The sequence below is a fragment of the Peromyscus californicus genome, unplaced genomic scaffold (genome assembly GCF_007827085.1).
Source record: "Peromyscus californicus insignis strain IS unplaced genomic scaffold, ASM782708v3 Scaffold_4__1_contigs__length_199733344, whole genome shotgun sequence".
NCBI classification, from domain to species: domain Eukaryota; kingdom Metazoa; phylum Chordata; class Mammalia; order Rodentia; family Cricetidae; genus Peromyscus; species Peromyscus californicus.
This window is the reverse complement of record NW_026294562.1, coordinates 92,614,307-92,642,260: the sequence shown is the minus strand read 5'-3', so window position 1 is coordinate 92,642,260 and position 27,954 is coordinate 92,614,307. Positions and strand designations below refer to the sequence as shown.

The 27,954-nt window shown below is 44.0% G+C and overlaps 1 protein-coding gene across 1 annotated transcript; it reads left to right on the top strand.

Moving 5' to 3' along the window:
- Window positions 1-258: 258 nt before the first annotated feature.
- Window positions 259-27,954, top strand: Ctr9 (CTR9 homolog, Paf1/RNA polymerase II complex component). Its single transcript, XM_052763296.1, has 25 exons — window positions 259-495; window positions 1,555-1,653; window positions 6,306-6,545; window positions 6,997-7,114; window positions 8,129-8,218; window positions 11,061-11,209; window positions 13,014-13,121; window positions 15,229-15,336; window positions 15,442-15,678; window positions 15,794-15,883; window positions 15,971-16,099; window positions 16,197-16,380; window positions 17,575-17,663; window positions 18,267-18,452; window positions 18,529-18,616; window positions 18,759-18,907; window positions 20,674-20,790; window positions 20,909-21,054; window positions 21,751-21,822; window positions 22,214-22,349; window positions 22,452-22,598; window positions 23,344-23,501; window positions 24,506-24,602; window positions 24,824-24,936; window positions 26,956-27,954. The coding sequence occupies exons 1-25, from the start codon at window positions 451-453 to the stop codon at window positions 27,374-27,376; spliced, it is 3,516 nt and encodes a 1,171-aa protein (XP_052619256.1). The 5' UTR covers window positions 259-450; the 3' UTR covers window positions 27,377-27,954.

Here is a 27,954-nt window from a genome sequence, read left to right as displayed (position 1 = left end):
CATAGAATTCGTCATCAGAGGCCCCTCCCCACCGGGGGGCGTGCTTTCGCCTTACACGCTTTTTCTCCCCTCGGCGCGGGCCTGTGCTGAACTCGGTTCGGACAACTTAGGGGCAGACGCCAGGCTCCCGAAGGCGTTCGGGTCACCTGCGGCCGGCACACCGACAACCTCGGAAAGATCAATCTATCCAGAGACGGACGCGCCTGAGCCACAGGGCGGAGCTCGCGTGGGACACGCCCTCTTGATAGTGCTTCCGGGACAGGGGGCGGGGCCTCCGGAAGTGGCTTGTCGCAGTCGGAGGCTCGTTGTTTCAGCGGCCGACTAGGAGAGAGAAGCCGGAGCTCAGGCAGCTCGGCGGGGTGTGAGGTGTGGTAACCTCTACACGGCTAGAAGCCAGGACAGCGAGCTGCCGAGCGGCGGGGTGAGAAGTGCCCGCTTTCCGAGCTCGCCATGTCTCGGGGCTCCATCGAGATTCCCCTCCGGGATACTGACGAGGTGGGTGCCGAGTGTGGAGCGGGGGAGGGCTGTGAACTTGGACGATCCCAGCGCCGACTTTGCTCCCCTTGGTTTCTGAGCGGAGAGCGGCGGTCCAGCTCCCCGACCGAGGCTCCGCTCACCTGCTCGCCTTTCTAGCTGCAAGGACTTCGGGAAAGTTCGCCTGCAGCCTCTCCATGTTGACAGTCCTCGGCTCGGCTGTCTTCCTAATTCCGGGGCGCAGGGGTGTGAGCGCCGGGTAAACCTCACAGATTGCAGAGGGCGCTCGATGACCCTCCCCCACCCCCACCCCCGCCTCTACCTGCTGCTCAAACTCGCAGTCCTTTTTTTTTTAAACCTCCCTGGGGATCTCAGAGGTCGCTCTTAGTGCCTTCGAAGAAGAGGCTGTCAAGGCACACTCTTACACAACTCCCTCACGGAGATAAGGGGCCCGAGATTTAGCCGCTCTGGTGTGCTGGGTGGCAGTGACCCACTCTCCTCCATGGGTGATGAGCGGTTTGTCTGAAAAAGCTCCAGCGTTGCTTCAGTCTTACTGGATATTTCACACTTTAATTTTTGATCGAGGTAGAATTTATTTCTAAAATCCGGTAGTCTTGGGTATATTCCAGAACACTTTTCTTCTTATTTTTGGTGTCCGTATTTCAGGCATGTATGTGACACGAAATGCTGCCTCCATGATTTTTGTTTACGTTAGCATTCAACTTTGCCTGGCCCCTGGGGTCGTGTTTCTCAAGACCTCAGACCTATGGCATCAGCACTTTATTGGATTATAGGTTATACAAGGTTTCATTTTGTTTTTGAGTAAACAAGTCATTGGGAATTTTATAGTTTTAGTGATGTGAAGACAGATAACAGGATTTGTCTGCTTCTGTATGCTTTGACCAAATCAGACTACAACGTATTTGCCATGTGTTCCCCAAATATGAACATGTATTAGTTCACCCCATTCAAAGTGAGTACACACCCTTTGTATATACATATTGATGAGCATTCAGAAAACATAGAAAAGAAAAATTGTGAATTTAAAAAGGGAGATGAAACATTTATTTTGTGTTTTAGGTCATTGAACTTGACTTCGATCAGTTACCGGAGGGAGATGAAGTTATCAGTATTCTGAAGCAGGAGCACACACAACTGCACATATGGATTGCTTTGGCGGTCAGTATTCATATAGCAGATTATTTGTTGACTGGAAAAATATGATTTTGGTTTTCAAGTACAGTAATAGCCCACGTGATTAAACCAGATCAGTTGTACAATCATGATTACAATTATGAAATCACCTGTATGAAAATCATTTTGCCAGGCATGTTGGCTCATACCTTTAATCCCAGCACTGAAGAAGCAGAGGCAGGTCAGTATCTGAGTTTGAGGCCAGCCTGGTCTATAAAAAACAGTGAGGGCTATACAGCCTGTCTTGAAAAACCAAAAAAAAAAAAAAAGAAAAGAAAAAAAGAAAAGAAAAGACAATTATATTATTATTTATGGAACAAACAATAAGGGCAGTTTCCTAAGAACAACTCCACTGGTAAATTAATGTTTGTTGATAAAGGCAAGATTCATTTAAGGTAAATAGTTTTCTATATTGAGGTTTTAATTACTTAGAGGTAGTTCAATGAAGCTTAACTTATGTATAGATGGTATAAATATTGCTTTCCATAACTTTTCTTTTAAAACATCTAGAAGGTGATTGGTCTCTAAGCTAACATAAAAAAGTCCTTTGGGGTAAAATTTATTTTAGCTTTATGCTTTTTTGTCTTATTTGTTGCTACTTCCATAATATGAATGTTACTGGAAATTCTCAGTAAAATCCGATCTGAGAGCCTAAAACTTTGGACTCTCTACTGCCTGGCACCATGTTTCCTTTTTATGAGAACTGGTAAGATAAACTCTATACTCAATCCTAAACTGGTATGCCACAAGTGGCTTTCACATGGATACATAAGAAGTTCCTACTATTACCTTGATGGTCAGAAAAATAGATTTGGAATTGGGCCTATCTTTTGCTCAAGTATCCTGTGGATTGAACCTAGGTCCTTGCAAATGCTAGGCAAACACTCATCTACTAAGCTATATCCCCAGCCTTGTTTTTACCTTTTATTTTGAGACAGTCTCACTAAGTTGCCCAGGCTGGCCTTGAACTTTTAGTCTTCCTGCTCAGTCTTCCAAGTATACATTTTAAAAAATATATACTTATTAATGCACAGTATACATATTAATGTATTTCTCTGAGACGTTTCCATGTATCCGTATGTTGAGTGTTGGTCATATCTACACCCTCTTATCCCCCTCACCCCCTTGCCCCTTCTAGTAATCCATCTAATTTGAGGTTATCCTTTTTTTCTCTTCTCAATTCCAGCTTCACATACAAAATATCTGTATAATGCTTGACCTTTTATATGTGTCTGTAGCATGAATCTTAAAAGTTCTTTTTAATAAAAACAAATCCGGGCCAGGTATTGGGGTGAAATGCTGGATGGTCAGAGAACCAGAACAGGCTACAGCTATCTCACCTCGCCGGATCCTCAGCTGGTCTTGTTTCCTCAGACTGGAGGCCTCTGAGTCCTCATCCAGAATGGGTCTCAGCTGAATTGCTGCTCAAAAGCCTCAATGCTTAACCAGCCAAATGCTGCTAGTTTCTGGTCCTCACGCCTTATATATCTTTCTGCTTTCTACCACCACTCCCTGGGATTAAAGGCTCGCTTTCTGGGATTAAAGGCGTGTGTCACCATGCCTGGCCGTTTCCAATGTGGCCTTGAACTCACAGAGATCCAGAGGGATTTCTACCTCTGGAGTGCTAGGATTAAAGGTGTGAGTGCCACCATTTTCTAGCCTTTGTGGCTGTTCTGTCTCTGACCCCAGATAAGTTTATTAGGGTGCACAATATTTTGGGGAACACAATACCACCATATGTGTCCTCTAGTTCCATTCATTTTCCTGAATATAACATGATTCATTCTGTATGGCTAGATGAAACTCTCTTATATGGGTAGTAGTATATTTACCATTCATCTATTGATAGGCACCTAGGCTGATTCCATAGGTTGGCTATTGTGAATAGTGCCACACTAAAAGTGGATGTACAGGGGGCTGGAGAGATGGCTCAGTGGTTAAGCGCACTGGCTGCTCTTCCAGAGGGTCTGGGTTCATTTTCCAACACCCACATGACAGCTCACAATTGTGTGTAACTCTAGTTCCAGGGGATCTGGTGTCCTCATGCAAATGTACATGTAGGCAAAACACCAATGCACATGAAAATAAAAATAAATAATTTTTTTAAGTGGATGTGCAGGTAGTGTTCATATATGTTGACTTTATTACCTTTGGGTATGAGATTAGAAGTGGTGTAGGTGGGTCTTATGGTCCTAGCCAACGTTTGTTATTGTTGTAGTTATTGAATATAGTCTTTTTAACTAGGGTGAGGTAGAATCTCCGTATAATTTTTAGATTTTAATTTGGTTTTATTTTTTTGGAGTTTTTGTTTTGTTTTTAAAAATTTATTCTATTTTATGTGTGTGAGTGCTTTGGCTGCATGAATGCTTGGGTACCATATGTATGCCTGCTGCCTTCAGAGGCCAAAGGGGGTATTGGACCCCCTAGAACTGGGGGTATGGACAGTTGTTAGTTACCATTCAGTTTGCTGGTAACTAAACCCAGGTCTTCTGTAAGAGCAGCAAATGCTCTTAACTACTGAGCCATCTTTCCATCCCCTGGTTTGTTGTTATTGTTTGGGGTGATGTTGTTATTGTTTGGGGCGATGTTGTTGTTTGAGACAGAATCTCATGTAGCCAGGCTGGCCTCAAACCTGCTATTTGGCTGAGGCTGGCCTTGAACTCCTGATCTTCCTGCCTTCACCTCCCGAGTGCTGGTCTTATAGGTTTGTGCCACCATGCCCAGCTCACAATGTACTTTTCATATCCACTTTCCTGATGGCTAAAGATGCTGAGCATTTTTATGTTCTTAGTAGTTTGTACTTGCCCTTTTGGAAAGTATCTATCATAGTATTAGTTCGTTTGTTTCTTGGCTTACTTATTCTTGTGTTTGTTTGCTTATTGTTTTCTGAGTTCTTTATGTATTCTAGAGATGAATTCTCTGCTAGGCTAGCTTTTCTCCATTCTGTAAGCTCTCTCCTTCACTCTGTTGACCCCTTTGCTGTGCAGACCTTCAGTTTATCATAGTTCTGTATGTTGGTTTGTGCTTTTGTTTCCTGAGATGTCTACACAAAGGTTATCTTCCCAGCTGGGTGCAGTGGCATACTTCTAAAAGCCAGCATTTCAGGGTGTGAGGCAGGAGGATTACGTGTTTGAAGCTACTCTAGGCTACATATTGAGACTGTTTCCAAATAAAACAACAACAAAAAGTGTATTCCATTCACATAGGATATTCAAAGAAGTAGTATTGCTGACAGACATTGCCCTTTTGGCTAGAAGAGTCAAGTGTTCCTATTCCCTAGAGAGTAAGCCATTAATCTTGTTATTAATTGGTAGAATTTGTATTAATGGCATGTAGTTCCATGAAACAGATGCCTAGGGAAGTTACTCATCTGTCCAAAGTCACTGGTAATTTTTGGTAGAACCAAAACCAGAGTCCAAGTTGGTTTGTTGGTTTTGAGACAATGTCTCTTGTAGCATGCTAAGATTTTATTTATTCTTTACTGTGGGGTGACAGTAGTATGGTGTATGCATGTGTTTGCATGTGGGGTTTGTGTACATGCCCTTGTGTATGCATGTGGAGGCCAGAGGTCAACATTGGCTGTCCACTTTTTTTCTTTTCTTTTCTTTTTTTTTTTTTTTTTTTTTTTTTTGGAGACAGTGTTTCACTATGTAGCCCTGGCTGGTCCAGATCTTATGTAGACCAGGCTGGCCTCAAACTCATAGAGATCCATCTGCCTCTGTCTCCCAGATGCTGGGATTAAATATGTGAACCACCACATCTGGCTTCACATTGTTTTTTGAGACAGGGTCTCTCACTAAACAGAACTCCCCACTTCATTTAGAGTGACTGGCCAAAAAGCTCCCAGGATCCACTTGTCTCTGTTTCCTCAGTACTGGGATTAAACTGTTACCAGGTGAGAAAAAGAAGTATCTTTGGTGATTCCAGTTTTTATGGTGTTATTCAAGTCTAGCTGGCCTGTGATAAACCATTCATGTGTGAACTATACCATTTGATGTTGAGTCTGGGTGTACCTGTGAAGTCAGTGAATGTGTCCGTCCCCCAGAGTTCTTTCCACTGTTCTTTCCCAGCCCTTCTCTTTCCAGCCACGACTGATCTGCTCTAGTTGCATTTTTTAAAAGATTTATTTATTTATTTATTTACTTACTTATTTGTTTATTTATTTATTTGTATGAGTGCTCTATCTGCATGTACGACTTTATGCCAGAGGAGGGCATCAGATCCAACTATAGAGGGTTGTGAGCCACCATGTGGTTGCAGGGGATTGAACTCAGGACCTCTGGAAGAGCAGCCAGTGCTCTTAACCACTGAGCCGTCTCTGCAGCCCCTCTAGTTGCATTTTTATTGTTAAGTATTTTTTAGAGTCTTAAAAAAAGTAGAATCACACAGTATGTATTCTTTTGATGGCCAGGCTTCTTTGAGCGTAATTATTTTGAGATTTATTTATGTTGTGGTAGCTGTCAATGGTTCACTCCTTTCATCACAGAGATATACAACAACTGGTTTATTGATTCACTTGTTAATCAATAGTTGGCTTCCAGTTTTTTACTATTCCAGATAAAGGTTCTATAAACATTTGTGTAGTTTTTGTATGTGGACACATGTTTAGTGATACTAATTCCATCCTTTCCCTTTAGCTGGAGTACTACAAGCAAGGGAAGACAGAAGAGTTTGTAAAGTTGCTGGAAGCCGCACGAATAGATGGCAATTTGGACTATCGAGACCATGAGAAAGACCAGATGACTTGCTTGGATACATTGGCAGCCTACTATGTGCAACAGGCTCGGAAAGAAAAGAACAAAGACAATAAAAAGGACCTTATTACACAGGCAACCTTGTTGTATACGATGGCTGATAAAATTATTATGTATGATCAGGTAAGTCAAATTTGTCTGAATTTATGAGAACACAAAATGCCACATGAAAGCAAAATATGAGTGTAGCGGATTCTTTGTGAAAGAATTTTTACTAAAATAACTGTTGATAATAGTCAAAAAGGAGGGTTTATTAAAATCAGAATTGTATTAGTCCTTTTACTGTTAAATTTGGGCAGATTTAGTAAATATGTACATGTTGAGTCGATAATCCCAGCGTTCTCAGGTGAATTTCAAGCAGATTTTAAGAATTGTGGCCTTTGTTTTGTCGTTGTTACCAGCACAGATTTACATTTCCAGGTAAGCTTTTCATCTGTGCTTAGAGATTTTCATTGGCAACCACACTGGTCGATTACAGAGCAATGCTATGCTTCCACCCGCTGTGCTTGCTTGGCATCGTTTGGCATGCTTTTGGTAAATTGCCTCTAGTCTTAGTAAAGTCTGTATATTACAGAACCATTTGTTGGGAAGAGCCTGCTTCTGCCTGCTCGAAGGTGACAAAATGGATCAGGCTGATGCACAGTTTCATTTTGTACTTAACCAGTCTCCAAACAATATTCCAGCCCTTCTTGGTGAGTGCTCTTCAGCAAGAACCTTAGGAATCTAGTTGATCAGCGTTATTGGAAGCTTTTATGTATGTGTGTGTGTGTGTGTGTATATATATATATAAAATACAATATATACGTGTGTGTTTTATATATATTGTATTATAATATATATAGTGATATATATGAGTATAATAAGCTAATTGTGTATGTGTGTGTGTATATGTCTATATAGAGAGTCCTGGTTAGTTTTTTATCAATTTGACACAAGGTAGAATCAAATGGGAAAAGGAACCTCTATCAGGTTGCCTGTAGGCAAGTCTGTAGGGCATTTTCTTGATTGATAATTGATAGAGAAGAGTCTAGGCCATTGGAGCAGTGCCACCCTTGGGCAGGTGGTTTTGGGTGGTATAAAGAAAGCAGGCTGATGCTGGGCATTGGTGGCGCATGCCTTTAAGACCAGCACTCAGGAGGCAGAGGCAGGTGGATCTTTGTGAGTTCGAGGCCAGCCTGGGCTACCGAGTGAGTTCCAGGAAAGGCGTAAAGCTACACAGAGAAACCCTGTCTGGAAAAAAAAAAAAGAAAGAAAGCAGGCTGAGCAAGTCAGGAGGAGCAAGCCAGTAAGCAGCATTTCTCCATGGCCCCTGCTTTATTTTCTGCCTCCAGGTTTCTGCTTGATGTTCATGTCCTAACTTCCCTTCGTGATAGACTAACTGTAAGCTAAAATAAGCCCTTTCCCCCCCAAGTTGTTTTGGTCCTGGTGTTTATCACAGCAATTGAAAGCAAAGTAGAATAAGTTATTGTTTGCTTCCAAGGAGTCAACAAATAATCTTTTCGTAGATAACTACAAGCTAGCTATTTATATTGTTATTTTACATAAAGACTTTTAGAACTAAATTAATGCACAACCTGTGGAAAACACATTTTAATATGTTAGTTCACTATTTTGAAGTATTTCTTACTAAGATATAAATTAGTGTAAAGCAGTAGATTTGTGTTCTTTAATCGACAGAAAATGTTTGTTTGTTTAAATCACCACAGGGAAAGCTTGCATTTCATTTAACAAGAAGGATTATAGAGGAGCTCTTGCTTACTATAAAAAAGCATTGCGTACTAACCCAGGATGTCCAGGTAAGGGAAAATTTTAATTCTAAGCTGTTTGTGATCCAAATTAAATGTTGAAAATTAATTATAAAAAGATACTTTAGGAGTAATGAAATGACACTTTCAAAGTTATTTTGTTCTGGGGTTGGAGAAATGGTTCAGTGCATAAAGTACTTGCTGCCTAAGAGTAAGCCTGGAATTTAGATCTCCTGCTCCCATAGAAAAGCCAGGTGGGTGTGGCAGCCATCTGTAATCCCAGCACTCAGAAGACAGAGATGGGATGCTGGCACAAGCCAGCTAATGACACTCACCAGAATTGGTGAGCTCAGGTTTCATTGAGAGACTCTGCATAGATTAAATAGAGAAGGATTGAGGAAGACACCCAATATCAATGTTATCCCTACAACACACACACACATATGCACACACGCGCAAGATATTTTTTTCTTGGTGTTTTATTTGATTTAAAACCTGGCTGGGCAGTGGTGATGCACGCCTTTAATCTCAGCACTAAGGAGTCAGAGGCAGTGGATCTCTGCAAGTTCAAGACCAGCTTGGTCTATGAATTGAGTTCTAGGACAGCTAGGGCTATTACAAAAAGAAACCCTGTTTAGAAAAACTGAAACAAACAGAAAAACCTGGATGGCAGATCGTATCATATTTTTGAGCTATGCTACTTTTCTTCCCAAATATTTTTCATTCAGTGTATTTTTGTGTACATCAACTATGTGCCAGGCACTGTTCTGTGCAGAAAATGCAGCAGTGAACCAAAAGACAGGAGTTCCTGCCCTCTCATGTAATTCATCTTCTAGTGAATTAAATGAGAAAAATAGATGCTGTAAAAGGTATTGGTAAAAATTGAGAACTTGAAGCAAAATAGGGCTATGAGAAGCACTGGGAGTTACTTAGGGTAGCCGGGGAAACTTGGGGCTAGAAAGTGCTAGAGTGACCAAGGATCATACAGATAGATGGGAGAGTGTCATTTCCGAAGGAGCACAGCAGGTACGAAGGTCCTCAGAAACTGCTTGGCAGGTTTGAGAAGTACTGTGTGTGTGTGTCCAGAGTGGAGATGGATGGGAGAAAGGAGATCAGCTGTGTGCTGCCTGATGCTTCTCATGTTGAGTGTCTGAGACTGTATAGAGACTTCAAGCTTTTGACGGAGAAGCCTTGGAGGGCTTTGGGCAGAAGAGCGGTGTGATCTGACTTAGGTTTAAGAGCACTGTTGAACTAGATGCAGACTAGAGTGGGATGTGGGGTGAGTGGGCAAGCACAGAGGTAATGTGAACTGGGGAGAAGGCTCCTGCAAGTGTTTGGGTCACAGATTATTAAAGTTCACAGCTAGGGTGGCAACAGTGGTGGCACATGTGCTTACGTTCTAGTGTTTTGAAAGAGAGCGGATTGGAGCAAAAAGAGCAAGAATCAAAGGCCGAACAGACTGTTTTAGGAGTGGAGTTACATTTTACTACATTGTAAAACAGTTCAAGAGAAACTAGTTTTAGACATGAAAGGTTGAAATGCCTATCTGAGGCACAAGAGGGCAGACTTGTGTCTCATAGTTCATCAAAGAAGTCACCAGTATATGGATGGTGCAAAAGCCTGGAGAGTGCATGAAGACCCAAGGGGAGGAAGTGTGCCCAGGAAAGAGGGCCCTGCATCCCTGAGCGCAGTGGTTCTCATCCTTCGTAACGCTGCCACCTTTAATACAGTTCCTCATGTGGTGACCCCAACCAAGTTATTTTCTTTGCCACTTCAGAACTGTCATTTTGCTACTGTTGTAATGTAAATATCTGTTTTCTGATGGTCTTAGGCAAACCCTTTGAAAGGGTCAGTTAACTCCCAAAGGAATTGAGAACAGCTGCTCTAAAGTGTAGAGATTAGGAATATGGAAGACTCAGAAAAGCAGACTAAAAAGCAGACTAAGGAGTGACCAGAGATAAGAAGAAAAAACTCAAAGTAATGTCCTTGAAGCCAAATGTGAAACATTTCTCAAGGGGAAGGTGATAGACTGTGTCAAATTCTATGGTTAGGCCAGTGAAATGGGCAGAATTGATGGTTGGATTTAGCACAGTGCAAATCACTGGTGACCTTTATAAAACAGTTTTAGTAGGATGGTGGGCATAGCACCTCACTAGAGTGGATGCCAGAGGAAATGGAAGAAAGGGATTAGAGGCAGCACTTGGAGGAGTCTGTTGTCAGGAAGAACAGGAGTGGGCTGGCCACCAGAAAGGAAACAGGAGCAAGAAGCACTTCTGTAAGATGGTAGAGTGTTTGAATATGGCTGAGAGTGGTCCAGAGAGGAAGAATATTGTAACAGGAAGAATGACAGGCAGCACTGTCTGCTGTCTTCACACAGATGAGAATGGATCCCATGACCAGTGGAGTGTAGCCTTAGGGAGGGCATGTGTGCCCTGATAGGACCTTGAAATGAGGTAGATGTGTCAGCATAGCTCAGAAGTGAATGACGGCAGCTGTGTGTACTCAGACACAGTCTGAAGGTCTTGATGGCGTTTTTAGTCTCTATTTAAATACTAGAGTTATTCTTGCATGCACCAGTGTATATGTGTGCTCACTGCATGTGTGTGCACACACATATACATAATAATTTTTAAATAGAAATGGAGCCAGTGGTGGTGGTTTACTGCAGTGGGTGCTACAAGATAAGAAAAATGCCAGTATTATGGTTCTTCTGTTGTATAGTAAGAGTGGTACCCAGAAGAGGAGAGAAGGATTGGAATGATACGGTCTAACTACTAGTGAAATCAAGTTTGTGGTAGGCCAACAGGTCTTAAGGAGTCCAGATACTGGAAATTGAACTCTTAAGGTGTCCTAGGTTGACAGGACAAATGACTTGATTTTACTTATTTTTTAGCGGAAGTTCGTTTAGGAATGGGCCATTGCTTTGTCAAACTTAACAAGCTGGAGAAAGCTCGACTAGCATTCAGCAGAGCCCTGGAACTCAACTCTAAGTGTGTGGGAGCACTGGTTGGACTGGCTGTTCTGGAACTCAACAATAAAGAGGTATGGCAGGAAGACGGTGTCTAGCTTCTGGTTTGCTAGGCCGGCTGTCCTTGTCTAGGACTGCTAGAACAAGTTATGCTTCCGAAATCAAGACTTCAGGTTATAGATAGAAGGGTGGTGCCTGTGCTGCAGGCACCAGCCCCAGAGCAAACGCATTTGTATAGCATAGCCATATGAAGATAGCCTCACAGCTTAGGGAAAGGGGTCCCCACCACGTGAGTTTGCTTTTAAAACCAGCACTTGTGTGAATGTGGCACACACACACACACCTCCAGAATGGCCTTAGAACTTTCTAAGGTTTAGAATTTCAGATGAGAGCTTGCAGGCGCATAAATCTGTCTGGAATGCTTTTGACAAAGTAGGAAACCCACACTCAACCGACTTAAACATTAACATTTTTATAGTTTACTAAACAAGTGTCTAAGGTCTCAAATTTGATACCACAATATCACCAAACTCAGGGATTTTCAGTAACTTTATGTCAACCCCTCCTTAGTGTGTGACTTTTCCCTGTATCTGTCACTTCATATTCCTAAGATGGTGTGCAGCCCCAGGTGTCTGCTTGTTCCATTAGTCTCACAGGAGGGAAGGAAGCAAGAAGCTTTCCCCTAGGGCTTTCTCTCGGAAGTTCTGGCCAATATATGAAGGCAGTTCCTGTCCCACCTGTTTATTTGATTGTCCAAATGGTTGCCGGTGTTTCTCAGTGTCAGCACTGTTGACAGTGAGCTGCATAATTCTTTATGTGAGTAATTGTCCTCTCTCTCATGGAATGTTTACCAGCCTCTCTGGCCTTTACCCCTGAATGGCAGTACCATCTCCACAGTAGTGACAAAAACAGATATTGTCCCCAGTGAGAATTTCTGCCTTAGGCCAATCTTTAGAGAAGGAGAATAGATTATCTTGACTAGTTTAGTTCAATCATGATTTGTCACCTGGGATTGGAAAAGGGGAAGGGAGCTTTCCTTCCAGAAATCAAAAGGTCTCACAGATTACAAAACCTATTCTGAGGCCAGGCATGGTGAGTCATACTTTCAATCCTAGCACTCAGGAGACAGAGGTAGGCAGATGTGTGAGTTTCAGGCCAGTTTGATATACATAGAGGGTTCCAGTCCGGCCAGAGATATGTGGTGAGATCCTGTGTCAGAAAGGAAGGAAGGAAGAAAGCTGTGTTCTGTTAGCAAGGTAAAATGGCTGCCACACCAAGAAGACAGCTGAGGCAAAGACTAATAAGTAGACAACCTCAGGCAAGAACTGAATGACAGACACACCCCATACTCACACACAAAATCAAATACTGAGATGCAAATGGGGATTGCATTAAAAATGAACGTTCAAAAACTGTAAGAAGGAACTGGAGAGATGGCTCAGCAGTTAAGAACACTTGCTGTTCCTGCAGAGGACTTGAGTTCAGTTCCCAGCACCCACACTGTAGCTCACAACCACCTATAATTGCAGTTCCTCTGCCTCCACAGTCACTGTACACACAAGTTATTCACATACACAGGCAAAATGCTCATACTTATCAATAAAAATAAATATCCTAAAAATATGTTTTCCCTTCTTTGTCCTCGAAGTGAGCATAAGTTATTAAGACAGGTACCAAATATATGTTGTTAACAAAAAACGAAATGGCAACAGTTAGGTACTTCCTTATTGGGAACTTTGCAACTTTGAGATGAAGAATAGCAACCTGTCCTATGGTATTGAATTGCAGGCATGGGACCTTATTTCTTGAAACTAAAAAAAACTGGACGTGCTGGTAAAGTGATGGTTCCACTCCACTCTAGTACATGTTTTCTTTTAGGCTGATTCCATCAAAAATGGTGTGCAGCTTCTTTCCAGAGCCTACACGATTGACCCTAGCAACCCTATGGTACTGAACCACTTGGCAAACCACTTTTTCTTCAAGAAGGTAAAACATCATTTATTCGATTTTTAAATCTGGTTTTTCTGAATGTAGTCAGTACATGATTTTGGTTTAACTTGGGAAGAAATTTGAAAATGTTACTTTGTTCTTGGTTTTTTTTTTTTTGGTTTTTCGAGACAGGGTTTCTCTGTGTAGCTTTGCGCCTTTCCTGGAACTCACTTGGTAGTCCAGGCTGGCCTCGAACTCACAGAGATCCGCCTGGCTCTGCCTCCCGAGTGCTGGGATTAAAGGCGTGCGCCACCACCGCCCGGCTTGTTCTTGTTTTATTCCCAAATTAGAGCTTGTGTTAGTTGCCCAGGGATGAGTACATATTGATTCATTCTCTGACTTAATCTGTATTGGCACTTTGTGCTGAGTGCAGCCTGTGATCGGATGTAAGATAAGTAAGACTGCTTTCTGCACTCAAAGAAGCAGGCATGTAAGCACATGTGAATGTGAACGGAAAGGCCTCTGCTCACAGAGAAATAAGGAAGTAGTCAAGTGGGAAGGGGAGGTTTCCCCACAGGGCAGAAGCTTTTAACTTGTGTTAGACTGGCTGTCTCTAGGTAGTTGGAAGAGGAAAGGCAGGGCCTGAAGAGACCCTTAGCCTTTGGAGAAGTCAGAACATCACATGGATAGACTACAACAGGTGCTGTGTTAGGCCCAGATAGGGGAGCCCTTGCTTCATAGCATTTGGCTGTAGTTGTATAGGATCAGAGTCAGTGGGGGTTCTCTTTATTTCTACCTGTTGATCTTGCCTATTAATTTCAACAATTTTGTGGAAGCAACGGTGTTTTATATTTCTTAACATACCTAATCCAAGATACTGCTGATAAAATTTTTCATTTTTAAAGTTTTTATTAGCATATTAATCATACATAATGGGTTTCACTGTGTCATTTTCATATATGTATATAATATGCCTTGCTCATATACCTCCATTCCCCTCTCATCCTCCTCCTGCTGATCCCTTCTTCTTTTCAATTAGTCCCTCTGTTTTTTTGTCTTTTATTTGGTGACCCCATGGGTCTAAGTAGGATTGCTTGTAGCAATTTGGGTGAGGGGTTGTCTACAAGCTTATGGGCAGCTTACCAGAGGCTACACTGCTGAAGAAAATGTCTATCTCACTCACCAGTGACAAAGTTTTCACACAATAAACAGAAAAGTTTAACCTGCCTTCTTGGAACCAGGGACTAAACTGTACTATAAACTTTAAAATACTTGTGTAACAAGTTTAGGTAAAACTTGACAAAAATGTATCAACCTTACTAATATGAGCTGTCACTCATGTATGTACTCAGTGCTAACTAAATCCCAAGCATTGTTAAAAGTGCATTCCCAGTCCTTACTTCTGTAATGGTCACATCTACCCTGTGAGGTAAATAGTCTGATCCATCTATCCTCCCTCCCTCCCTCCCTCCTTTTCCCTTCCTCCTTCCTTCTTTCCTTGAGTGGGTGTGCGCACATGTGCATATGAGTGCACAATTGTGTGGAGGCAAGAGGTTGGTGTTAGGTATTTTCCTCAATCACCCTTTACCTGTTTTTTGCAGATTTTATTTTTTATCTTTTGTGTTTATGAGTGTTTTGCCTACATGTATGTATGTACACCACATGGTGTGTGGTGCCTATGGAAGTTAGAAGAGGGCATTGGATCCCCTGGAACTGGAGTTACAGAAGGTTGTAAGCCACCATGTCGGGGCTGGAAACCTAACCTGGGTCCTCTGCAAGAGCAGCAGAGTCATTTCTTTAGTCCCTCTCTCCTCATTTTTTGAGATGGACCTGCACTCATGTCCCCATGACTGCATAGCTCTTACCAACTAAGCTATCTCCAGCCTGTGCCCTTTTTCTTGATGAATAAATTGAGGCCGAGTTAATAGCTTAGAGCTTAATAATGCTGCATCAGTCCTGTTTGATGTTTTACTTCTTGAATTTATGGAAGCATACTGATTATTCATTAAGCATTAGGTTATAACTGCTACAGTGCTAAAGTTTATTTAGGGAGAAGATGAAAAATATACCTTATAGCTAACTGAAATGTTACCAATTAAAATAAACGACTATTCAGGCAGTCTTCTGACATCACTCAGTTGATTTTTCTGGTCCTCCACTTCAGGATTATAGTAAAGTGCAGCACCTGGCTCTCCATGCGTTCCACAACACAGAGGTGGAGGCTATGCAGGCAGAAAGCTGTTACCAGCTGGCTCGATCATTCCACGTTCAGGTAAGACTGTCCACCTTGCTAAATAGTTAGTCTTTCTAGTTACAGATTTCAGTTTTCCAGCACTGCTGGATCTGTTACTTGTCTTGTTTTATTCTCATTTACTAGGAAGATTATGACCAAGCCTTTCAGTACTACTACCAAGCCACACAGTTTGCGTCATCCTCCTTTGTACTACCATTTTTTGGTTTGGGACAAATGTATATTTATCGAGGTGACAAAGAGAATGCATCTCAGTGCTTCGAGAAAGTTTTGAAAGCTTATCCCAACAATTATGAAACTATGAAAATTCTTGGCTCTCTCTATGCTGCTTCAGAAGATCAGGAGAAACGAGACATAGCGAAGGTATGTTGTAAATCTTAACTACCCTGAGACTCTGAGAAGTGGGAACACGTTACAGAAGATGTGGGTTTTTGTTTTGTTTTTTACTGACAGCATTATTTTAATGATCTCATTGCAGGGCCATTTGAAGAAGGTCACAGAACAGTATCCTGATGATGTGGAAGCTTGGATTGAATTGGCCCAGATCTTAGAACAGACTGACATACAGGTATTAATGTCTACTTTTCATATCCTAAATGATGTGTTTCTCTTTGATCTGTGAGTGAACCTTACTCTGTCCACCATAAAAATGCAGGGTGCCCTTTCAGCCTATGGAACAGCCACCCGCATCCTGCAGGAGAAGGTGCAGGCCGATGTCCCTCCTGAAATTCTGAATAACGTTGGGGCTCTCCATTTTAGACTTGGAAACCTAGGCGAAGCAAAGGTGGGGAAACAGAAACCTTCCTTTTTGTCTATGCTTGACCGAGCTGCAGGCACTTCGGTCAGCCATGGCCAATAACAATGTGTTTTCTTTCTCACAGAAATACTTCTTGGCATCACTGGACCGTGCAAAGGCAGAAGCCGAGCACGATGAACACTATTATAACGCCATCTCTGTTACCACCTCCTACAACTTAGCCAGGCTCTACGAGGCCATGTGTGAATTCCATGAAGCAGAGAAACTGTACAAAAACATTTTACGAGAGCATCCTAACTATGTTGACTGTAAGAATTCCAGATTTCTTTTGTGCGATAAAGTTCCTAAATTCTCATAATAGAAAATTTACTTAGAAAAGAAAGTCTTTGTTAGAACCAGTAATATTTTTTTAAAGGGTCTAATATTCCCTTTTCTCCAAGGCAAATTTGTCTCCTTAAAAAAAGATGCAGTTTAGTTTGGTAGTTCTCATCTAGAATCCTGGCACTCAGGAAGCAGAGGCAGGAGCATCAGGGATTCAGGCCAGTCTCCCTGTCTAGCAGGTTTGAGGCCCCCTGGCTGTGTGTGGAATAAAGTGGAATAAAACAGGTGCAGTCTCATGTACTAATACTGGGAAATACAAGGATCAGCAAAAGCCACTTGAGCCGTGTTCAGTGGCAGCTTGTGCCTCTGCCTAGTGAGTCAGCTGCAGCTCCCTGGCCTGTTTTATAATGAGTAGAGTTTGTGAGTTACCTTCTTTGACTTTGCACCAACATTTTTACATGGTGTGATAGTAAGACTGTTTTTTGGTTTTTGGTTTTTGGTTTTTTCTTGAAACAAGTATTACTAAAATGTGCTGGTTTGAATTTTTACAACAGGCACTGTAACTCTTTGACATTTAAAATTAACCTATATGCTTTTTAGCAGTTCTTCCTTTTCTAAGGTTTTACTCTCCATGGTTTCATTTGCCTATACTCAATTCTGCTCTCAAAATACTATATGAAAAATTCCATAAGTAACCCATAATTTCAAATTGTGGACCATTCTAAGTGTCGTGATGAAATCTTATGTTGCTCTGCTCCACCTGGCCCAGGATGTGAATCATCCCACTACTTGATGCTCATACTGTTGGTGACTGAGCAGCCATTTCAGAGAGCAGCTTGAGAGGACATCAGTATTTGTGTGCATGGTGGTCCCAGCCAGGTGTGGTGCACACATCTTTAATCCCAGAACTCCTGAGGCAAAGGCAGGTGGAGCTCTCTTGAGTTCAAGGCCAGCCAGAGGTACATACTAAGGCCCTGTCTCAAAAAAGAAAAAAAGGAAGATTGATCTAGTGATGCAGTTTCTCTTTTGCCTAGAGTGATGTGTCATGTGTCTTCATATGTGAGGCTTTTCTCTTCTCTGACTGAAAGTATTAACAAAACATGACTGTTCCAAAAGTAGACTTCGGGGTTAGGCCCCTTTAGAGAGGAGATAGTGAAGATGAATTAAATGTGCACTTTCAGGCTATCTTCGCCTAGGAGCCATGGCCAGAGATAAAGGAAACTTCTATGAAGCTTCAGATTGGTTTAAGGAAGCCCTTCAGATCAATCAGGTTGGTGGTGTCACCTTTCACCTTTCAAAATCAGTCTGTCCGTTTAATGGCTCTGATGTCTCTAATAACCATGGCATCTGTTTTTAGTGGCTTGGTTCGGTTTTGTTTGTTTGTTCCACTTGTTAAAGACTGTAAGGAGTATAATAGTGTGTGTGAGTAGTCACGTCTGAATCGGCGTCAGTTTTTTGAGTATATAGAGCTGTTTCCCTCTCATCCTTCCCTTCCTTGTCTGCGTCCTGTCCTTTCCCCTGCATCAGCCCGGAGTCGGTGTCTCAGCATTCCGTAGGTGATTGGAGCTTCTGATTGTGGCTCACAGGAAGAGGAGACTGCACACTGCAGCCCAGAGCCCTGAAAGACAGGTTTACAAGTTGTTATCTGCTCCAGCTGCCGGCCAGTGCACTGTTGTTTACTTCAGTCCCTTCTGTTGACTTGGTGTGCTGATAAGACACTAAGTTGATCTTGTAACTCACTAATGGGTCTCAACTGGCAGTCTGAAAACCACCATTGTAATGTAGCTGTGAACCTCTTCAGTTATTAGTCATTGTAAGATGACTGAGTTCTCAGATCCTGGATTGGAAAATTTGCTTCTTTATATTTACATAGGATCACCCAGATGCCTGGTCTTTGATTGGTAACCTCCATCTGGCAAAACAAGAGTGGGGCCCAGGCCAGAAGAAGTTTGAGAGGATATTAAAACAGCCAGCCACACAGAGTGACACTTACTCTATGTTGGCCCTTGGCAACGTGTGGCTCCAGACTTTGCACCAGCCAACCCGAGACCGAGAAAAGGTAATCCCCTGTCTCCTTCAGCAAGATTGGTGTCCCTGTCCTTGTTGAGTTTTCCAGTAATTATTCTTTCCTATAGGAAAAGCGTCATCAAGACCGTGCCCTGGCCATCTACAAACAAGTCCTCAGAAATGATGCCAAGAACCTGTATGCTGCCAATGGCATAGGTAACTAGGAGCCTTGGTCCATAGGGATTGGTGAAAGTAGTGCTCTTGTTTTTCCTGATGGGGCAGCTGTTTTAATACTGGACTTTTAGTGGTTTTGGCAGAGGTTAGGGCAGTCTCAGTGTCAGCCTTTGTGTAACTTTAGGAGCAGTATTGGCCCACAAAGGATACTTCCGTGAAGCCCGTGATGTGTTTGCCCAAGTGAGAGAAGCAACAGCAGATATCAGTGACGTGTGGCTGAACTTAGCACATATCTACGTGGAGCAGAAGCAGTACATCAGCGCTGTTCAGATGGTAACGTCTTTGCCTCTCCAGATATTTGCAGGTCGTGGGGAGCCAATGCTTCCTTAACCCTTCTGACCCCATCATGGACTTTTGAGATCTCCTCTGATACTGTCTGTTCAGAGGTTTGTAACCATGTAATGACAAGGCCAGGTAGATGTGAGTCCCAGTTCCAGGAATGCATGCCATAGGCAGAAACTCTCCTCTTTGACCATTTCCCTCTCTGTAAAGTGGAAGTCTCTTGACCTCAGAGAACTTTGTGAGGATCTGGAATGAAAAGAACTGGGCACTAACATGAAGAACAAGTATCCACTAAACAGCAGGGTTTAGTATTTATTCCTTCAGTTTCTGAAGTGAATCGAGTTCCAGAAATGTTAAGTGATTTTATTGTTAATTTGTTTTGTTGTGTTGTTTGTTTTTTAACAGTCTCTTTATTGCCCTGGCTGATCTTAAGTGCCTGTGTTTAAGTGTCCTCCCACTTCAGCCTCCCAAGTACTTGGGATTACAATCTCATACAACTGCCTTTAGTTTAAATGGCTTGTGTTTGTTTTGTTGGTGGGTTTCTCTGTGTATCCCTGGCTGTCCTGCATCACTTTATATACCAGGCTGGCCTCGAACTCGGTGATCCACCTGTCTCTGCCTCCCGAGTGCTAGGATTAAAGGTGTGCACCACAACTACCCAGCTTAAATGGCTTATCTTTTAGTATTTTTTTACTTTTATGTGGGCATGTGTTGTATGAAAGTATGCCATGGTGCCTGAGGAGGTCAGAGAAGGCTTTGATCTGTAGCTGGAGCTACAGGCTGCTGTGGACCACCTGACCATGGGTGCTGGGAGATAAACCATCCCAATCTGTAGAATAGCAGCATTGCCTTCTAGAAATGCAAATTAGTCATTATGGATATTCCTGGAAAAACTGTCTTACCATTTCCCATGAAATTACTTTGTCAGTTACCTATAACAGGGTGTATGCTTGTGGTTAAAGTGTCGTGTTTAAATAAAATTTAACTCTGGGGGGCTGGGGAAGTGACTCAGTGGGTAAGAGCACTTGTTGCATGGTCATGAGGACCTAACAGTTGAGATTGCTAGCACCCATGTCAAATCTGACGATGCCTGTTTGTAATCTCGGTGCTGTCGGGGTAGAGAGAGGAGGATCACTGGGGCCGCAAACCAAGGGGCAATGTGTGTGTGGCAAGCTCTAGGTTCCATGAGAAGTCCTGTCTCAAGGGGATAAGGTGGCAAGTGGCCTCTGCATCCACACCTCCCGCCATATACGTGAGGTACATGTCATGCATATTAGAGTAAAAAGTGAAAAAAAAAAAAATTAAGTCAGATAATCATTTGCTAGTCTGACCAACAAATTAACTGAAGTTAACAAATTAACTTCCTATGCTCATTCCACAGATCCCAAGAGGACAATGCTAAAGTATGTCACCCACAGGATCCAGGGTGTAATCTGTCATGGTGGTTAGCAAAGTGATTCTAGATAGTGTTCTAAAGATATAAGCTAAAGGGGAGGCAGACAGACAGACAGACTTCAATTTCTTTACCCTTCCATTCAGCATTGATCCAAATTTCAAGTGAAAAAATATTTTGCGTCTAATTTTTCTGTGGTCAGATTTTTATGTTGTAAAAGTGTATGCTGGCAAATGTCAGATATTCTCTGAAATTCATCGGAGTGGAGTGTCTTCAGAGCTTGGAAACTGCTTTGAGATCCGGACATAGCGTGAAAATATACTTCATCCCCGCTGTGTCTCTGACTAACATTTCCTTTTTGTAGTATGAGAACTGCCTCAGAAAGTTCTATAAGCACCAAAACACTGAAGTCGTGCTCTACCTGGCCCGGGCCCTCTTCAAGTGTGGCAAGTTACAGGAGTGTAAGCAAACCCTGCTGAAGGTAAAGGACTCCTGTGCCCGCCCACTGCTCCTGAACCGCTCGCTTCTTGCTTTTTCCTTGTTAAAATCCCTTCTGTGGCATTCAATCGTAAGTTATTTGCTTTGCTTTCTGTTTACAGGCCAGACATGTGGCACCCAGTGATACAGTTCTGATGTTTAATGTGGCCTTGGTCTTGCAAAGATTAGCTACCTCTGTTCTGAAAGATGAAAAGAGTAATCTGAAGGAAGTCCTTAATGCTGTGAAAGAGCTGGAGCTTGCACACAGGTAATAATTTTGAAGAAGAAGAATGGCTTTTCAATGGTTTGCTTCCTTGAAACTGTCTCAAAAGATACAAAAAAAATGACTTCCCTCAAAGAATAACCATTGGAGGTCTAGCACAGGTTTGTTTAGGCGAAAGCACACAGTTACCATGTGGTGGCGCCAAACTCCAGGCAGAGTTCTGCCACACTGGGCTCTTGAAGCCTGATCTCTGACCCTGGCTGGCTGGCTGCAGGCCTGCCCTAGAGTTTTCATTAATCTCTCAGGAGTACGAGCTAGCACGTTACACATGTGAACTGTTTAGTCTCCACTTGTGTGGTTTCATGTTTTGTACCAGTATGTCTTTGTGGGATGTTGATTTTCATCAAGTTAGGATTAAGATTTTTATCACTCACTGCTTACCAGATTTATTCAGCTCAGTTCAAATGTGTTTATCCTTATAGGACTTAGCAGTTCAATGTGTGGTAAAATAAAAAGCTCACATCTCTGAGTGATCAGGTGAAGTGTTAGTGCTAAACCCCACCCACCGTGCTGATACAGTTACTTAGTCAGTCTACTGTTTACGACCTGTTGTTAGTTATCTCTTAGTTTACTGACAGTATTAAATACATTTTTGCCTTTCTTGATGAACTTCTGTTTATTAAACATACTGAGGCTATTAATGATGCAGATTAAGTGAAATGTCTTCTCCTTTTCATTTAGATACTTCAGTTACTTGAGTAAAGTAGGAGATAAAATGAGATTCGATTTGGCCCTTGCTGCCTCTGAAGCCAGGTAATGCCTATTTACAGAGGTGGCTTTGGGGGAAGTGGCTGTATTGGTGTGGATCAGGAAAGTGTGGCCATAACACGGTGGATCCTGGCCTTCTTGGGGGTTACTTACTCCCTCTCCTACAGCATCTTCTCAGACTTTGAGGAAATTGATGGACCATTAGCACTTAGGTTGTGGAGAAATCGTTTCTCTTTCTTTCTGTTGTCTTTTTAAAGCAGGGTCTTGCTCTGCAGCCAGGCTAGAACTCAGGATCCTCCGAGGGATGGGAGTACCAGCCTGAGCCACCTGTCACTGAATCAAGACAGGAATCCTGAGTTGGGGAACTTAGCACAGTTGATAGCATTGGTGTGGGTTTAATCCTAAGTGATGCGTTTCTCTGCATCTGAAATGTTAGGCAGTGCTCTGACTTACTGAGCCAGGCCCAGTACCATGTGGCCCGGGCACGCAAGCAGGATGAGGAAGAACGGGAGCTGCGGGCCAAGCAGGAGCAGGAGAAGGAGCTCCTAAGACAGAAGCTTCTCAAAGAGCAGGTGCGTGCACATGCTGTGGGTTAGGAGCTAGTCCTCTGTCTACTCTGTGGTTGTTTTGTTCATTTTAAGGACATTTTGATAAGTCCCCATACTGCCTCTTAGGAAGAGAAACGTCTCAGAGAAAAGGAAGAGCAAAAGAAACTTTTGGAGCAGCGGGCTCAGTATGTGGAGAAGACCAAAAATATCCTCATGTTCACTGGCGAGACTGAAGCAACAAAGGAGAAGAAAAGAGGTGGAGGTGGAGGACGGGTAAGATCCAGCCCCATGTCTGCAGTGACCTCAGAGTCTGCCTTTGGGCTTTCCGAAATGAACAGCAGAGTCTGGTTGGCTCTGCTCTTAGTTCTTAGCCTTGACTTCTACCAAGGGATAGTCTTCCACCACAGAATTGCAGTGGCTGGTGTAGGCAGTGGCCCCTGCCTTTGTGGTGTATGTGGTGCTGTGGAGGAACACAGGTCTTAACACATCCATGCTCTGCAGTTCTACTGCTGACCTCGCCAACCAGATGGTTCCTGCTTTCATGATGGCTTGATCTACACTTCCTTGACTTCGCATAGTGTAAAAATGAGCCTTTGGTAGAACTGTACTTTGAATCTTGGTCTTTTGCCAAGCTGAGGTATTTGGTGTGAAGTTCTTTTGTGATGTTGGGTGGCTGCAGAGACCCACAGCTCCCAGTCAGGCACATGATCACGAGGGCGAACAACCAATACTTTTCTACATTCTGTGGGGCTAAATGGGTTAAATGCATTTTTGACTGAAGATGTGTTTACCTTGTGGTGACTTCTCAGGTAGTTGATGATATTTGCCAAATTGGAAACAATGGGCTTCTCTTGACAAGTGCTGGAAATTCGGGCCTATCCAAGCCCCTCATCCATGTGACTTAATAAAAGGTCCTCAGTTGTCAGAGACCTGCAAAGGCACTGTACAGCTTTCAGCACCTGGAGGTGCCGTCACTACCTACCTGTAAGTAGCTGACTGTGGTCTCCTTGGGCCGTAGCGTTCTAAGAAAGGAGGCGAGTTTGATGAGTTTGTCAATGACGACACCGATGACGACCTCCCTATATCCAAAAAGAAGAAGAGAAGGAAGGGCAGTGGCAGTGAACCGGAAGGCGAAGAGGAGGAAGGTGGAGAGAGGAAGAGGAAGCGGAGGAGAAGGTAGTGTCTTCATTAATGCTCTAAGTATCTGTAAAGCCAGGAGACCTTTCTTTTCAGAATTATACATCTCCATCTTCCCACACTGACTCCCTGCTTCAACCTATTTCAGTATCCAGGCACTTAGTTTGCAGTATCTCTACATTGTCCCCTGAAAACAGCCGACAGTCACCATTGTCTTTCTTGTCATTTTGTTTTTTGAAATAGGGTCTTGTGTACCTCATACTGGCTTTGAATTCACTATGTAGCCCAGGTTGACCTTGACCTCAGAGATCTACCTGTCTCTGGCTTAGGAGCACTGGGATTATTGATGTACGCCACCACACCAGTTTTCTTTTCTTGTAATGTATTTTGGACACAAATGTGAAGTGAGCAACCTGGGTGGCAGCTGTACTAACTGCCAGTGCAGCACACTGGTGGTCACTGAGCCCGTTCCTCTCTGGAATGTGGGTGAATGGAGGTGAAAGTGCTCTGTACCCACCCACTGCCATCTGTCACAGGGTGCCCCAAGCTTTCCTGCCCGGAGTCTCCTTTCAGCTATTTCACCCAGGCCTGTCTGCCCTTCCTATCTCTTGGCCAGTTATCCTTGAGAAAGAACCTGTGAATCCATTCAGACTGTCCCTGTGTAGCTGTGGTGAGGATCGTGGTAGCAGGGGGAAGGGGAAGGGAAGAGAAGGAAGGAAGGAACGAACGAACAGAGGGAGGGAGGGAGGGAGGAAGGGAGGGAGGGAGGAAGGAAGGGAGGGAGAGTAGGGGAAGATTTGGAGATCCAAACCCAGGGCGTTCCTCACTCAGTCCCTGCACCAGCACAGACTGCCGTGGAGATGGAGGAGGGAGCTGCACAGTGACAAGTTAGTAGCAGACCAGTGATGTGTAGACTCTGTGCCCTGTGCCCTTGAACCCACAGTGTAACTGAGGTCAGATCCACACAGGAAGGTTCTACTGTGATGGATGGCAAAGTAGCCTCAAAGAACCTCCTGACAAGTTCTTGATGTTCACTGTTTAAGACCTCAGAAGGGAGAAGAAGGATCTGACGATGATGATACAGAAAATGGCCCCAAACCAAAGAAACGCCGTCCACCAAGAGCAGAGAAGAAGAAGGCTGTAAGTTCTAGAGCTGTCTTCCTGCTCCCCGACACCCACCCCGGGAGGAGGGCTTATAAGGCTGACAGTATAAGCGTGCTGCAGTGCACTTCTGCACCTTCTCCCACCACAGATGCTTGCTTCCACTGGTGGCTGCTGATCTGTTACTATAAAACCTGTCTAATAAGATGGCCCAGTAACGTGAGAACCTCAACTAATGGGCCATGCTTGACATTCTCTAGGCCAAGCCAGAACGCCTGCCTCCTTCAATGAAGGGAAAAATAAAATCCAAAGCCATTATATCATCGAGCGACGATTCTTCAGATGAGGATAAACTGAAGATTGCTGATGAAGGGTAAGAAGCACTCCGTCCCCACTAAGTTCCAATGGTGGTAAGCTCCAGTCTGGGCAGGAATTTCCCCAGGCTAAATTCTAGCAGCTCAGAGCCACAGTGGCTGCTAACCAGCTGTCTGCATCCTCTTCTTTGTCTCTGTCGTCCTACGAGGGAGAACAGAGTTGGAGAACAGGTGACTGGGGGTGGTCAGTGTGCCGTGCTGTCTTCTCACCAGCTTCAGGCTGGCATTGTATTTCAGTGACTTCCTGCCTCAGACTTGTACTCCGTGCCTAGCTGTCTTGGCCTCTTGTAGCTAGAAGAAACCATAACAGACATCTCATCTCATTCAGAAACTTGGCTGATGTTTCCTGGGGGCATAACTACTCCTAAGCAAAGTGTCATTCTGCTGCCCAGGACTAACTGGCTAGCAGTACTAGGAGTAGTCTGGCCCTGGCCTTGAGATGAGGGATTTAGTGTCCATTTCTTCCCCTGATGGGTAGGTGACACACCTTGGCCTTCCTTGGTGGATTTATCCTAGACAGCCTGTCCAGAATTTACCCTGAGCTCCTAGCCTTGGTGAAGTGACACCTGACTGTGCTAGCCTCTGGAGCTCCCAGGCCCACCCCTAGACTCCTGGAATAGAGCTTTCTCTACCACACTCCCAGGATTCCTCTGTTGTTTCATCATTCATCCTGTTGATGTCCCTCCTGAGAAACTGACAGGTGAAGAGGATACAGAGGTAAAGACAGGCTCAGGAATTCCCCAAGGAACTTCTTTAGCTGCCGTGGAGAGTAACAGACCCAAACCTTGCAGTGGGTTGTGTGTGTCCACCTCACATTCCATTTTCTGCTCTGGGGAGCACACCCACCCCGGAGGTGGTAGAGGTAGCTCCTGGTTTTGGCAAGTGCCGTGGTAGGTGGAGAGGGAGTGTGGTGGTCAAAGGAGACACCGTCTGTGAGCCTGCCTGTGGTCTCCTCTGCTCTGGCGATACTGGCTGACACAAAGCTGGATTGCTTTTCCCTGAAGGGCTGCTTTGCCCCTGTCCTCACAGTGTTCCCCCGGGGCTGTTGGTTAGAGGTCTGAGGCCAGTGGAAGAGATGCAGAATTTTCAAAAAATAAGTCTGTGAGGCTGAGCTGCTGCCAGGCTTGTGCCTATACTCAAGGCCAAATTTATTGGTGCCATTTACATCAGTTCAACATGAAACTCCTGAGTCCCAGCCGTCATGAAAGATCTGAGCACTGGGGCAGCTGAATGAAGTGACCCACTGACCTTGAGTGGATCTGCAGAGAAAACATCAGTGCCATCGCTTGGTCACAGCTCCATGTTCTCAGAGTGACCTGGGCTAGCGCGTGCATGTATGGTTTCTTCTTTCAGACCTCGGCACAAGGAGCCTCTCTTGAGTCTGTAGGGATGTTTTCCCTTCTGAGAGAGGAACACACTCCACCTTCCTCACCCTTCCTGGTCTGAGGCATGCCAGAAGGTATCCTGGAAACCAAAGCTGTGGAATATGCCAGAGCAGCACATGGCTGAGGAGGCAGCCTCCCAGTGGTCAAGGGTGTGCTTCTAACCTGTGGAAGCTCCAGGAGGCCTTACTTTCCCTGACACATGTCAACCAACAGGGGGAACTTGGGAACAAAAGTTAGTAAGCTTAGTCCCTTCGCCCCAGCTTATGTCTGATAAAGCTCATCCTGGTGAAGACCTGGTACCTTCAGAAATGCCAGAACAACAGTGAGGTGACTCTTCAGGTGTCTGTTGACAAGACTCTTAAGGTGTCTGTTGACAGGGGTGTTCTAGGACAGGAAAGGGCCTGCTGTTCCGATCTTAGGACTCCTAAGTCTCAGCCACCATCAGAGGTCCAGCATTTCACCTTTGTGTCTAGGATTTGTTGATATGGTCAACTAAGGACTTCCCACCCTGTGCCCTTTTGAGAAGCCCACATTTACAGTGTCCCAGGGGCCCCTGTGTAAGGCACCAGGCATGACCCAGAACAGGAAGTGCTGTTGGCTGCCCTGGTGTCTCACCTATACCTCTCTCCTCAGACATCCCAGGAATAGCAACAGTGATTCTGATGATGACGAGCGACCCAATAGACGGGCCTCCTCTGAGAGCGAGTCAGATGACAACCAGAACAAGTCTGGCAGCGAGGCAGGCAGCCCTCCAAGGTCGGGAAGACAGGAGTCGGATGAGGATTCCGACAGTGACCAGCCATCCAGAAAGAGAAGGCGTTCGGGCTCTGAGCAGTCGGACAATGAGTCAGCGCAGTCTGGGAGAAGCCCCTCCGGAGGTTCAGAAAATGATTCTCGCCCGGCTTCTCCAAGTGCAGAGTCGGACCGTGAATCGGAGCAGGGATCCGATAACGAGGGATCTGGCCAAGGCTCTGGAAATGAATCGGAACCAGAGGGCTCAAACAATGAGGCCTCAGACCGAGGCTCGGAACGTGGATCAGATGATAGTGACTAGGTTTTATTTCATCAAAGACTCCGTGGGGGTGGGGGGAGCTTTATAATATATAAAAGCTGTGATAAAAAACATTTCAGATGGTTAGTCATTTGTGAAACTTTTCTTAAGGCATTTTTTTTTTCTATTTGTATATTTACTAAACTCCAAGAGACATTTCCTGTGCTAGAGTCCAGTGTCTGGAACTGGAGCAATGAGACTCCTTCATTGTGGTGCAGCTCCACCTGTCATATGTGAAAACTGCAGTATCATATGCTAAAGCATTCCTGCAAGGCTTGCCCAGGCTAGCCTGGTCTCCAGTAGGCAGCATGCTGCTATGTACGGTTTTTGTGGCAAACTTTTACCAAATGTTGCAAAAACCGGGATGTATTTGTTACCTTTTGAGTTGAAATGTAAGTTTTATTTCTAGAGGAAGAGATGTCCCTGTGTGGAACTCTGAAAGGAAGGTGTTCCCAGTGTGAAACTGCAGCCATGGGTCAGAGTTGTAAACACTGGGGTGGGTAAGGTGTGGAAAGTGCTTTGCTGTTGTTGGAATGGGAAGACCTCCCCCAGCCACTTAATAAATCCTTCTACCAACCATA

Excerpts from the sequence above, each read along its gene's own strand:
- Ctr9 (XM_052763296.1), top strand. The coding sequence starts at position 451 with ATGTCTCGGGGCTCCATCGAGATTCCCCTCCGGGATACTGACGAG. Across the intron at positions 11,210-13,013 it reads TGGAACTCAACAATAAAGAG|GCTGATTCCATCAAAAATGG; the intron begins GTATGGCAGGAA and ends GTTTTCTTTTAG. Across the intron at positions 21,055-21,750 it reads GAGCTGGAGCTTGCACACAG|ATACTTCAGTTACTTGAGTA; the intron begins GTAATAATTTTG and ends CTTTTCATTTAG.